The sequence below is a fragment of the Antrostomus carolinensis genome, unplaced genomic scaffold (genome assembly GCF_000700745.2).
Source record: "Antrostomus carolinensis isolate BGI_N321 unplaced genomic scaffold, ASM70074v2 scaffold11683, whole genome shotgun sequence".
Classification (NCBI taxonomy): domain Eukaryota; kingdom Metazoa; phylum Chordata; class Aves; order Caprimulgiformes; family Caprimulgidae; genus Antrostomus; species Antrostomus carolinensis.
The window spans coordinates 12,957-27,168 of NW_010304729.1; the positions used below are offsets into that span (position 1 = coordinate 12,957).

Genomic DNA, 14,212 nt, shown 5'->3' on the forward strand with positions numbered 1-14,212 from the left:
TCATCTCTTTTCACCCCTGTTTATTTTCCAGCCCTTGTGCTGAGACGACAGAAACCTCCGGGGCTGCGGAGCCAGAACCACCCCCAGCACCCCCGGCCAGGGCGGAGCTGGACCCCAGGATCCCACCCAGGACACACCCCACGGGGACACCACGCTTCCCCACACCCCCCAGCTCCTGGCTGGAGCGTTGGGCATCGCAGCCCTGGGGCTGGGGACAAAGCCCCTTCCATCCCCACGAGCCAACGTGGGCCATGCAGAGCCCTTCCCATGGCCCAGTTTGTCCCCAGCTCCTCCACGCTCCAAGCCTCGTTCCTCTCCCACCACTTCCCTCCTCCAGACCCCCAGCAGGATCACGGCCCCAGAGCACCCACGAGTCACCCACAGCATCGCTGGCACCCAGCTCGGAGCCAGGCACTCCTGATCTCCTTCTGACACGGCAACTCCCCCGCAGCAGCCAAACCCCAGACCCTTCCCCTCCATCCCATCCTCCCCATTTATCTGCACCAACACACGGGTCCCATTTCCCTCCTCTCCTCGCTGCCCTGGACATCTCCTACCGTCAGAAAGGCCCCAACGACTCCTCCCAGGTTCCGTCTTCTACAAATCCTTCGCGACACCTTCCAGCCCCATCTGCTCGCTCTGGGTTCTGATGGGACCATCAGCCTCGGTCACATCTGCGAGGACAAAGGTGGCCACGGAGAGATAAAGCAGAGCAGGAAGCAGGCGATGGCGCTGGGAAGGGAAGGAAGAGACGTCCACCAGCACCCGGAGCTGCCGGCTTCTGCTTTGCCCACACAGTTTGATTTTTAAATCCTTAAATTCCCCTCACGGGCTCCCAGTGGCTCTGTCTCCGCGGGGTCCCGGGGAGCTCAGTGGGGACCCCCAGAGCAGGGAGCAGTCGGTGTTTGCACCCGGGCGGGGGCTGGAAGATGCTGAGAGAGCCGAGGGAGCCGGATCGGTGCCACCCAGCAGAGTTGATGTTTAATGGCACATGGCGAGGAGGGGATGTGGCACTCGGTGGCTCACAGGAGATGTTGAAACGACCGGCAGCAGCTGCAGGATGGGGAGGACTTTTCTCACCACAGATGCCCCATGACCCCCATCCCTGCACAGGAAGGAACTGGGACTTGGTCCTTCCTGCCCTCACAGGAAGGAAGAGGAGGGTGGGGGCCACAGCACCCAGCACTGCCCTGGGGTCCTCAACACTCGTGGGTGCTACAGGGAGCCCCACCACAGAAACGTCCCTTTCGGGGAACACCCAGCACTGGCAGAGCCACCAGCATCCCCCTCTGGTCCCCATATGCATCTCAGGGTGCAGAGCCAGGACAGGATTGGACCCTCTCCAGGGACATCCATGAGCCTCCAGAGCAGGAAAGGAACCCGCAGCCAGGACACAGCCCCCAGTGCCCACCATAACATGGTCCTGGGTCCTCCTGCCCTCCAAGCCCAGCCTGAGCCAGCCCATCCCCTCCTTGTGCTGTGGGGCACACCCCAAATGCTGGTTGGGGTGCTGGAAAACGGCCCCTCCACCCGTTCCCCCCCCTGCCAGGGCCACAGCACAGCCTCAGCACCCAGGCACAACCGGGACCCCGGCACCCAGAGCTGCTCACAAACCTCCCTGTGGCCTCTGCTGAATCGTTCCTTTCCCCGGGGAATGGAGGTGGCTGAAATGGGGCTAAAAGGCACATTTTTTTCCTTGTTCTTGGAATAAACTGGAGAGGAGAGAGGAGCCCCCAAGTGCAAGAACTGTTCTGAGAGGGGCACATGGCTGTGAAGGCACAGACCCAGCCCGGGGGGCCAGGGAGGACCAGTCCCCCCAGCTGGGGCTGGAGCCAAGCACTGGGGTGGGACAGAAAACAGGGGACCCAGTGCAGGTACCGGCCACCTTCCCCACACACCCAGCCCTGCCCCGGCTCAGCTCCCATCCGACACCTCATCCCAGCAGGGACAGGGTGAGGCCGGGGTGGTGGCAAACCTCCATGTTTCCCCAGGGGAAACCGGAGAGCGGGGCCAGATCCACTTACAGCCCTTCCATTATTGAGGAGCCCAGCGGGACAAAGCAGAGGGAGAACATTGGGGCGGCGGCTGTCACAGCCCCACGCGGGGCTCCTCTTCACAGCATCACAGAACGGTGGGGATCATCCAGTCCAACCCCCTGCCAGAGCGGGGGCACCTGCAGTGGGTCACACAGGGAGACATCCAGGAGGGTCTTGAATGTCTCCAGAGAAGGAGACTCCACACCCTCCCTGGGCAACCTGTCCCTCACCTGTTCCTGGCACCCTCACTGTGAAGAAGTTTCTTCTCAAGTTGAAGCAGAACCTCCTGTGTTCCAGCTCACACCCATTGCCCCTTGTCCTACCATTGGGCATCACTGAGAAGAGCCTGGCTCCATCCTCCTGACATTCACCCTTTACATATTTATAAACATTAATGAGGTCACCCCTCAGTCTCCTCTTCTCCAGGCTAAAGAGCCCCAGCTCCCTCAGCCTTTCCTCAGCAGGGAGATGCTCCACTCCCTTCACCATCTTGGTGGCTCTGTGCTGGACTCTCTCCAGCAGTTCCCTGTCCTTCCTGAACTGAGGGGCCCAGAACTGGACACAATATTCCAGATGTGGCCTCGCATCCACATCCCTGGGGACCCTTTTGAGTCCCATCCTATGGGACAGGGTGATGGTCGTATCCCAGAGCGCAGCCTGTCCCTCCCAGAGCCCTGGCAGGGACCACAGAGACCAGTTGTGTCCACACCACATCACCACATCCCACCCTGGGGAACATGGAACGGGATTTGTTTTCAGCAAGCAGCCTTCACTAGAGGCTGGGCTTGGGGGACAAGGGGTGCAAACTCCTCTGCTGAGGGCTGAGGTCTGGCCAAGAGTCACTCATGTCACTGAGCAAACCTCACGTGAAGGTTCCTGTGCTCCAGGTAAGGGAACAAAGGGAAACACAGTGTCCTGCAGCTCTACACGTGGGCAAGCAGAGCCCAACCTCACTGGCCTCCCCGGATGGGTCACAGCAGGTCCCCGATCCCTGCTGACCACCACGGCTCCATCACTAGAGTCACTGCAAGGTCTGAAAGATGAAAAACCATTCTTCTATATTTTATACATTTCTGAAAGATTGAAAACCATAGAATCATGGATGGGTTTGGGTTGGAAGGGATCTGAAAGCTCATCCAGCCCCAACCCCCCTGCCAGCAGCAGGGACACCTTCCACTAGACCAGGTTGCTCAAAGCCTCATCCAGCCTGGCCACAAACACTTCCAGGGAGGAGCAGCCACAGCTTCTCTGGCCAACCTGGGACACTGTCTCACCACCCTCACACCAAAGAATTTCTTCCTCACATCTCATCTCAATCCCCTCTGCCAGTTTGAAGCCATCACCCCTCGGTCTATGTTTATACATTTCAGCTTTGAAAAAGGCTCCCATGGGGAGGCACCTCCTTGGGTGAGGGGCATCTGCCCATATTTAAATATCCTTGTTTAAAACCAGCAGGTCTGTTGGTAGCAGGAAACATCCCGTTCACCTGTGTCCTGCTGGGCCACCCGCTCCAGCCGCACCACCAGGACCAGCTCCAGGGAGAGTTACAGGGCTGAGAGCCATTCCCCATCCATCCGGAGCGGGTGCTGCGGAGCCACCTCTGCCCCAGGACATCAAGCACATCCTGGACACTCTGTACACCTGATGAGAGCATCTTCCTGCTTCCACAGACGTCAGAGACATGCAGCTCCAGGGTTTGTTCCGTGTTTCTCCACAGGAGCAGGAGTGAGGCGCAGGCTGCTGTCCCCATCCCCACTCTCAGCAGGCGAGGGCAGAGCTTTGGATAGACACCAACCGGCTGCTCCATCCTCCTGCCACCCAGCCCCGAGCTGGGAACCGAACATCTCAGCCCCCATCCTCCATGTCTGTATCTCCTGCAGAGCAGAAGTGGTGATGACCAGGCAAACTGTGCTGGAGTTATTAGATATTAGGAAGAAGTTCTTCACTGGACAGACACCAACCGGCTGCTCCATCCTCCTGCCACCCAGCCCCGAGCTGGGAACCGAACATCTCAGCCCCCATCCTCCATGTCTGTATCTCCTGCAGAGCAGAAGTGGTGATGACCAGGCAAACTGTGCTGGAGTTATTAGATATTAGGAAGAAGTTCTTCACTGTGAGGGTGGTCAGACACTGGAACAGGTTGCCCAAGGAAGTTGTGGCTGCTCCTCCCTGGAAGTGTTGAAGGCCAGGCTGGATGAGGCTTTGAGCAACCTGGTCTAGTGGAAGGTGTCCCTGCTGCTGGCAGGGGGGTTGGGATTGGATGAGTTTTGCGATCCCTTCCAATCCAAACCAGTCTGTGATTCTATGATTGTGCAAAACAGGAGTTTTCAGAAGAAAAGACCTTGAAGGACGTTCTGCAAAGCACCTCGATTCTGAGGAAAACGGGCTCTGAACAGACGAGGAGAGTGAACATGAGCCGAGAAAGAGCCCCCGCCCCAGAGAACGGGTAACGGTGCAAGCAAATGACTTTCCACTCACTGAACTCCAGCGGAGAAACTCCACCACGTGACCCCTGAGGACGCCACCGAGTTCAGTGGTATTGAACCCACCGCAACAAGGAGGTTGTTATTCACTCGTTGCCCTGGAGCCGTTTCCTTCTGCACAGACACCACCACGTGTTGCACAATTCCACGCAGTGTGGGCAGCTGCAGCCTCAACACGCAGCTCCAGCACCAACTTGCTGCCCTTCCTCTTCTGCACCACAAAGGCCACCACAATTCAGAGCTGACTCCACCATCATGGGAAACAGCTTCACTATCACAGCAACAGCACATGTTTCTTGCCCTGCATCTACTTTCACAGAATCCCAGACTGGTTTGGGTTGGAAGGGACCTTAAAGCTCATCCAGTCCCAACCCCCCTGCCAGCAGCAGGGACACCTTCCACTAGACCACGTTGCTCAAAGCCTCATCCAGCCTGGCCTTCAACACTTCCAGGGAGGAGCAGCCACAGCTTCTCTGGCCAACCTGGGACACTGGCTCACCACCCTCACACCAAAGAATTTCTTCCTCACATCTCATCTCCATCTCCCCTCTGCCACTTTCAAGCCATCACCCCTTGTTCTGTCACTCCCTGCCCTTGGCCAAAGTCCCTCCCCAGCCTTCCTGGAGCCCCTTCAGGTACTGGGAGGCCGCTAGAAGGTCTCCCTGGAGCCTTCTCTTCTCCAGGCTGAACAGCCCCAACTCTCTCAGCCTGTCCTCACAGCAGAGCTGCTCCAGCCCTCGCATCATCCTCGTGGCCTCCTCTGCACTGGCTCCAGTCGGGCACACAGAATCACAGAATCACAGAATGTTGGGGATTGGAAGGGACCTCGAAAGATCATCCAGTCCAACCCCCCTGCCAGAGCAGGAACCTCAATGAGATCACACAGGAAGGCGTCCAGGCGGGTTTTGAATGTCTCCAGAGAAGGAGACTCCACACCCTCCCTGGGCAGCCTGTCCCAGGGCTCTGTCACCCTCACTGTAAAGGTCCATGTCCTTCTGCTGTTAGTGGCCTCAGAACTGGACGCAATTCTTCTAAATTGTACAATGTCACTAATAATGTCATTTCAAAACTTACCTGTTGGCATCAACACGTGTTCAGCAGCAGTGAAAAGGGCACTGTGAGGCAGTTTTTCCCAAATACATTTGTTTGAAGACAACATCTCAGAGCTTCTACCGTAGATCCAAGTTCGGGGTAGATGTCCTTGCTGGTTAGAGTCACATGCAAGAAACTCCTGGCAGCAGCTACACAGAGACCAGGGGGTATTTGCATATGAAATTCAAACTGAGAAGGCAGAAGTCCCTTTCTCCTTCCAGGAGCTTCACTAAACATTGTAAATTGAAAAGAAACGCTCAGTTACTCCCACTGGAGACAAGATCTGATGTGAAATAGGAAGGAGACAATCAACAGGCAGCAAAACCCAGTCCAGGGTTACCATTTCCACTGCTGCTCCCCTGCACCCCAGCACCTCCTCTGCCCAGAGACCCCGACTAGCAGCGGCCAGATGTTCACCTGCTGAATTCAATCTCCAGCCCAATTAATTCTGGACACAACAGACCATGCTCCGGCCAGGCCCAGCCTCTGTGTCCCCTGTCCCTTCTCAGTCAACCCAGAGCCACAGAGAGTTTCAGGGCTGCTTCTTCCTCACAGAAATTAATTTGTTTAGTCAGAAGCCAGATCACCGACTGCTCCCAGGCTTTCCAGTGTCAACCCATCAACACTGCTCTTAGAAAAGACACAGAGTCAAGTCCTTCACTGCTGATTATTTCAGTTTATCCCCTCCATCTCCTCTCCTTCCCTGTTTTATCTTCTCTGAAAAACACTTTCTGGTTTTAAAGGTTTAAATCTTCTTTTCAAAGAGGAAGCATCAGTGTGAGAACTTGGTGCGTATTTACATTCAAGAAAGACTTTTGCCTTACAAATCCTCTTGGAAATCATTCCTGTGTTTGATCATTGATGCTTTTTTCTTTCCTTAAACTTGTACCTGTTGGACTGTGAATGAACATTGTTGATCACCTGCTGCTTTGCTTTCAGCCTCTCAGACACTGAAATATCACACTGTGTTTGGACGTCGTGCAGTAAAAAACAAGGGATTTTGCTTGTAAATTGGTCATATTAAAAATTTCTGGTCATATTAAAGCAGGAAAGCAAAACCTCCTGCCTCTTCCCAAACAACAGAAAACAGGACCACTTTCATTAGCACCAAAAGGATTTTAAATGAACAGTTCCAGGGAGCTCCTTTCAAATCATAAAATGTGAATTTTACATAAAAGTGTGTTTACAAATAGTTTCTGCTTTACACTCAGCTGAGCCCATCACTGACCAGAAGTTATATACATACAGACTAGCTCAGTAGCTTCAACCACTTGCAAAGAGACTGCAGAATTTATTTAAGAAATAAAAAGAAGATTTCCTGGTTCCTAGAAATTCTCTTCAGCCTGCCAGATTCAGTCACCCGCCGGCTCCCGCAGACTCAGGAGAGCACTAAGCTTTCGGAGAGAAGGGGTATTGTGGGTGCCACCAATCCAGGAGCCTCACGCTGTGCACAGGGTCCAGCACAACCTGCACCCCTTGGTCAGGACGAGGTTTCTTGCCGTTGCGAACCGGGGCGTCCTGGAACACCAGGCGCACGCGATGATGCCTCATGTCTGTGCTCACGTTGATGGTGAACTGCAAGAAGAGAGACAAAGAGGTGCTTCAGAAAATCAAAGTGATGAATAGAGTCCTTAAAAGTTCACTTTCAGATTTTTCCTCGGTTGTTTTTTTTTTATAATTCTTCTAAATTGTACAAGTCTCAAGTATTTCAGGTGCTGGCAGAGGTACACTCTGAAAGCACAGCACTGGAATTCATTCAGATCTCTTTGGCTGCCAACCTCAAATAATAATGTAAGAAGTGAACCTGAAAGCAAGTGGCTGTCAGAGGAAGTCTGGAACTCACCAAACTCACCACCCTGCTCTTATGTGAGGCCGGACTGAACTTCTCCCAGCTGCTTCTGAAACCCTGAGTGCCAGGTACAGTGACACGAGCTGCCTCACGCTGTAACACGGCTCCTGCTGAGAACATCTACTCTGCTGCTGCCTGGAGCTGAGTTTCACAGAATCATCGAATGGTTTGGGTTGGAAGGGACCTTAAAGCTCATCCAGTCCCAACCCCCCTGCCAGCAGCAGGGACACCTTCCACTAGACCAGGTTGCTCAAAGCCTCATCCAACCTGGCCACAAACACTTCCAGGGAGGAGCAGCCACAGCTTCTCTGGCCAACCTGGGACACTGTCTCACCACCCTCACACCAAAGAATTTCTTCCTCACATCTCATCTCCATCTCCCCTCTGCCAGTTTCACGTCATCAACCCTTGTCCTGTCACTCCCTGCCCTTGGCCAAAGTCCCTCCCCACCCTTCCTGGAGCCCCTTCAGATACTGGGAGGCCACTAGAAGGTCTCCCCGGAGCCTTCTCTTCTCCAGGCTGAACAGCCCCAACTCTCTCAGCCTGTCCTCACAGCAGAGCTGCTCCAGCCCTTGCATCATCCTCGTGGCCTCCTCTGCACTGGCTCCAGTAGCTCCATGTCCTTGTGCTGTTGGTGTCCCCAGCACTGGAGGCAGCACTGCAGGTGCGGTCTGAGGAGAGCGGAGCAGAGGGGCAGAATCCCCTCCCTCCACCTGCTGCCCACGCTGCTCTGGGTGTAGCCCAGGACACGGTTGGTTGGTTTGTGGAAGTCCATTCAAAAGCTGCTCTTTCTCCCAGCATTCAGGGTCTATATATAGATATATAGCAAGAGTTTCCTCATATAGGTTGTTGCTCTCAGAATTTATTGCCATAAGGTAAGGTAATATTTACTTGAGGAGGGAAGTAAATATTGCCTTAGGGAATAGAGGTAAGTAAACCTCTTCTCCTGCATCCCCACCTCCTGTCCCTGCTGCAGTACTGACAACTCATCTGCCCCCAGATTCTGCACAACCACAGCTCCTTGCAGATTCTCCACATCATCTGTATTTGCTGCACCAAATAGAGATGAGTTGTTGGAAATGCAGAAGCTAAAGTGAGGAGATCCTCAGCATTTCCTCTGATCATTAACCTTAAGATTTCCAGAACTGCTCTGCTGATGCAGCAGTGTGAGTTCCACACCACCAATGAGGTGTCCTCTTCATCTCCTCACAGAAACTGCACGTGCAAAAGTCTGCCTGGCAGATTGCTGACAAACTTACCAAGGTAAACGTCATACCCATGACTATTGGCACGAATATGAAGTTAAAGGTGGTGATCTGCAATAGACAGCAATCCTGATCCGGATTTGTATGGACTTCTTCATACTGAATGGGTGGTTGAAGACCTTTGCAACACTTGCTCTTAAATCTGGGAGACTTGAAAGAAAGAGAGGTTTATTTAGCAAAGCGGGAGGAGCTTGGCTGTTCCTCAGCGGTGCTGATTAGCAGGTTCTCACCCCATTCCCACGTGTTTGGGCAGAGCAATCCCTGACCAATGAAAAGCTCAGGACAGGCAATTTGCAGGACTATTTCTTTAGAGGGGAAAGCTGCAGAATTCCCAAAGTTGCCTGAAATTACTCGCTTCTCCTGAGACCCGTGACTGGAGGTTTTCACTGGCACTGTTGGCTTTCTTCACTTCTCTGTGAAATCTTTCCAACAGGAAAACAAGTTTCATTGGTGAAAACACCATTTCAGTCTCCATTTTGACCACTAAAGTGAAATATTCTGGTTTTTGGTAGTAATCAATAGCAATGACCCAAAGATTAGATTATTTGGGGTAACAAATGATCCACATCCTATAGTGGAGAAAGGCTCTCAAATGAGGAAATAAAAATGTAGGATTTGAAATGTCTTGGTATTAGAGCCTGAAAAATGAGCGTGGTTTCAGAATGTGCTTTAGTTTATAATGGGAGTCTGAGTTTCCATTTATTGTCTGAACACATAAAAAGTTCCCACCTTCCTTTGTACCACCCAGAAAGATCATTAGAAGAAAAAGAAAAGTCACAGCCATTCTGGTTCTTCTTTCATACCTGCTTTTTGAACTTGAAGTTGAATTCCCACATTACTTCTTGTCTGTTCCCTTCAATCTTTTTGCACCAGAAAAGCAGACACTGAGGTGGAGAAAAAAAAAAATAGAAACACAAAATTATGAAACCCTTAGAGACACCACTTTAAATAAGCTTTAGCAGAGCATAAAGGCTTCCAATTATAAACACAATTACACAGGAGCAGTTAGGAGCCATTTATTCAAATTAATTATGTTCAAAGAACACACTCAGCAGTTTAGGTCTCCAGGTTTCAAGTTGGTCAATTCATCGTGCAACCGGATGATACAACACGGGGCCACTGACGTGCTCAGCAGAAAAATCCTGTTGTGTAGTTTGTCCCTTCCCTGAGACAGAGGTGAGCAGTTGGGATCCACTCGCTTCCCCCACCCACCAAGAACTCCCGTTAAACTGGACTCCAAACAAGACTCAAATGAGAAACAACTGAAATCAAGAGTAAGGTTCAAGGAGAGAATCCAGAGGGAAACACACAGACCAACACATGAGCTGTGAGGTGACAAGTGAGAGAGTTCCTAAGTCACTGGGGTGTCAAAAGAAGGTGTTGACACCACGAGGCACTGACTGTCACACTTCAGAGTATAAAAACACTGCCAGGATAGCACAGTCTGATCCACCAACTGTCCCTGCTTAAAGGAAATGAGAAAAGGGCCTCAAACAGCATCAGAGGTGACCAGCACCACCCCACCCACGCAGATGTACACCAGGAATCCTCCAGTTTAATCCAGTTACCCCTGTGTGCTCCACAGGATCCATCCCAGCATGCAGCACTCGTTCTAGAGCAGGAATCTCCTGGACAGCAGGATGACCATGAGCCAGCACTGTGCCCTCGTGGCCAGGAAGGCAAATGGCATCCTGGGGTGTATTAGAAGGGGTGTGGTTAGTAGGTCAAGAGAGGTTCTCCTCCCCCTCTACTCTGCCCTGGTGAGGCCACATCTGGAATATTGTGTCCAGTTCTGGGCCCGACGGTTCAAGAAGGACAGGGAACTGCTGGAGAGAGTCCAGCACAGAGCCACCAAGATGATGAAGGGAGTGGAGCATCTCCCTGCTGAGGAAAGGCTGAGGGAGCTGGGGCTCTTTAGCTTGGAGAAGAGGAGACTGAGGGGTGACCTCATTAATGTTTATAAATATGTAAAGGGTGAATGTCAGGAGGATGGAGCCAGGCTCTTCTCAGTGATGCCCAATGGTAGGACAAGGGGCAATGGGTGTGAGCTGGAACACAGGAGGTTCTGCTTCAACTTGAGAAGAAACTTCTTTCCAGTGAGGGTGCCAGAGCCCTGGGACAGGCTGCCCAGGGAGGGTGTGGAGTCTCCTTCTCTGGAGACATTCAAGACCCGCCTGGACGCCTTCCTGTGTGATCTCATTGAGGTTCCTGCTCTGGCAGGGGGGTTGGACTGGATGATCTTTTGAGGTCCCTTCTAATCCCCAACATTCTGTGATTCTGTGTAATCTCGGCAGAACTCCTGCCTTAAACCGAGTAGGAGGGCAATTCCCTGCCTGCCCGTGAGGAGAAGTGACCAACCTTCAACAGCCAAGGAAAGAATCTGGCAAGTGACTCCAGCCATCACTGAAAGCGTTTCCACACCGCAGATGCCAGCCCACCACAGCTGGGCTTACTTTTAACAGTGTCAGCAGAAAAAGGAAGAATAATAATGGGCACAGACAACATCCCCCCGTGACCCATGCGCCAAGAGAAGGTCTGACTGGCTTGCAGGGTGAAGCACAGTTCAGTTCACTCCAGGACAGCGTGACCCCAAATGAAACAAAGCCAGAGGCAGCCTCCAACACGGGGACTCCGTAATTAGAGACCACAGGTGATACCAGAACCTTTTTTACTTCGAGTCTGAGTCATGTCCATAAACGAGACTCCTTAAAGGACCTTTATCTCAACAATCTTCGTGAGGTGAACAACAAAGCTACGTGGAGTCAAGCTCAGAAACATGCATCAAGTAATCTCCACCTGGGAGGAGGCGGCTCTCAGGTTTTTTTTTCCTGATAAAAATATTCTCCAGCTGTTTGTAAACTCAGGTGAGCAGCAGATGCTGCCGAGTTTAACTCCACCATCAGCAGCAGCTTTTGTAGTTCACCTGCAGAGACAGCCTGGTCTAGCAACTTGTTTGGTCATGGCAAGTAGTGAAGCACAAAATGGTCAGTACCTCCTAAGGGGCAGAGGATGTCATCCACAGGTCAGCCGTCCTGCCCTTCAGACGCGCCGTATGGCCTGCAGCTCCACCAAAAATTATGGGGGTGTCTTTAAAGGGCAAACACTTCTGCTGACACCATAACGGCTCCAGTGTCCCACACAAGCTAGGCTAGGGGAAGAAAAAAGGAAATTAAAGAGGGAAAGCTAGATTCGGTCACACCCGGGGCTGGGGTCTCCTCTTGCCACATGCAGCTTACGTAGGCATTTGCCATTAGTTTCAACGACCCGTAAAGGTAGAACCAAAGCCCATGAAAGCAAGAACGTGAGGAGGAGACATCAAATCCTCCACCACACCCACTGTGCCGAGGTGTTTCTGGGCACAGTAACACAGCTGGAGCTCAAGAGTCTTGCAGTGCAGTTGTACAGCAAGACTAGACTCGGGATGGTTCTTTTATGCTCCAAGGGTTTAGGTCAAACCTCTACAGTTCTCACAAAGCCTCGTCACCATTTAATTTCCTTTTTTTTAAAAAGCTAAATAATAAAAGATCTGCATTTCCAGAATCTTCCTCAAACCATTAGTACAGTAGAAGCACTAGCAGTGGGCACCAAAGCCGTTATGATGTCAACGTGAATGCTTCCAAAACGCCGAGCCAGCCAGGCTCACCTCAGGGTTTCTACCTCTTAGGGCCATGCTACCAGATCCGAGCAGAGGTAGGAAGTTAAGACTCAGAAGGACTAAAGTGAAGTTGGAATTTCCTAGAAACGTTTTGCTTTTTATTTTTTGTTAAGGAAGATGATACCCAAACTGGGGAATCAGGCAGAGAATGAAGAGCTCTGGATGCAGAGATAAGACCACACAGAGAACTGTGCGCTGTTCCCCTGCTCTGCAGCACCACCTGCTTGTGCTACTGCTCCCTAAGCAGCAGGACACTGATCTCCAGTGTCCACCCAGGGAGAAAGGAGGGATGTCTCATACAGATAGATGAGGTTGCTCTATCTTGTATGGAAAAGAAAGTACAACTCTCGAACCAAAATCACTTCAGTTTGGCTTCAAAAACCTCATTCAACAGGTTTTTGACTTTAGATTTGGTGGGTGGAGAATTCACATTGTCGCTTAAGCTGCTCACAGAGTATCAGCCAGTTGCAAGTTAAAACCAAACAAGAGACACGGAGGCATTTCAGAGTTAATGCTCAACAGCAACCACAGAGGAATGGATGTGCAGGTGCTCCAAGCTGGGACAGCAGAGAGAACTGCCTGTCCACATCAGAGACAAACCCTGGACAGCCCCACACAAGTGCAGCCCGGTCCCGAAGCAGACATTCGCTCGGCACATTTGCCATGCTCACAGCCTCGCTCCCCTCCCTCACCCAGACACCAAAGGCCAGGGATGACCCACAGGAACGCAGCATTCCCTTCCAGTGGCACTTCTCATCTCTCCAGATTCCTGCTACAGAGAAAAGATGTGTTCTGGCAGACAGGGTCAGAATAAAGTGGAAGATGTGGGGTTGTTTAGTCTGGAGAAGAGAAGGCTTAGAGGTGACCTCATCACTCTCTTCAACTACCTGAAGGGAGGTTATAGCCAGGTGGGGGTTGGTCTCTTCTCCCAGGCAGCCAACAATAGGACAAGGGGGCATGGGCTCAAGCTCTGCCAGGGGAGGTTTAGGTTAGATGTTAGGAAGAAATTCTTTACAGAGAGGGTAATCAGGCACTGGAACGGCCTGCCCAGAGAGGTGGTGGATTCACCATCCCTGGAGGTTTTTAAAAAGAGATTGGACGTGGCCCTTAGTGCCATGATATAGTAATTGGAGTTGGATCAGGGGTTGGACTTGATGATCTCGGAGGTCTTTTCCAACCCAATCTATTCTATGATTCTATGTAAAAGCTGATCCTACTGCAACCTCCTTTCAGCAACAAATTAGCAACAGAGGAGGGGAGAGCTGCAGATATCCCTGGTAGGTCTGATATCCAGTGAAGCAAGTGCCTTTCTGCTGATTACAAAGCTGTTGTGGTGGGACTTAGGCAGAAGTTACCCAGAAGAGTAACAAGAATCCTCTGCAGTAGCAAGGATACAGATACAAGTAACCAGCAGACTTTTAAAAATCCCTGTTCGGTTAGGAATCACCCTACACCCAGCCTTCACTGGCGACCACATCAACATCATCTATTTTTCTTCTAGAAAGAGAACATAACAACATCTCAAACATATCCAACTTCCTCAGTGATTCCACTTACTCTGGAATTTTTTAAAGTGCTGGGAGTACTGTCTGGAATAGCTGGATTCCTGGAGACTCGAGAGGCGAAGGGCTCGTACATGTGGTAGAGCGACCGGATGACACAGGCACGGAGACAGTGCAGCTTCTCCATGGACTCCGGCCGCAGGCGCAGGGGCAGGTACGCGTCCAGACTGTAGTGCCTGAAAAGCCAACGACAAACCCAACACACGCTGAAGGGTCAGAACACCAGAGATGTGCACAAGAGCCAATGGCATCCTGGGGTGCATTAGAAGG

At 51.8% G+C, this 14,212-nt stretch overlaps 1 protein-coding gene across 1 annotated transcript; it reads right to left on the reverse strand.

The window, feature by feature from the left end:
• Positions 1-6,707: 6,707 nt before the first annotated feature.
• TMEM183A (transmembrane protein 183A) lies at positions 6,708-14,118 on the reverse strand (the record flags this gene model as incomplete). Its single annotated transcript, XM_010164559.1, has 4 exons — positions 6,708-7,186; positions 8,720-8,875; positions 9,529-9,609; positions 13,938-14,118. Coding segments are annotated over 4 exons (604 nt in total), but the record flags the coding sequence as incomplete, so codon positions are not given.
• Positions 14,119-14,212: the final 94 nt, after the last annotated feature.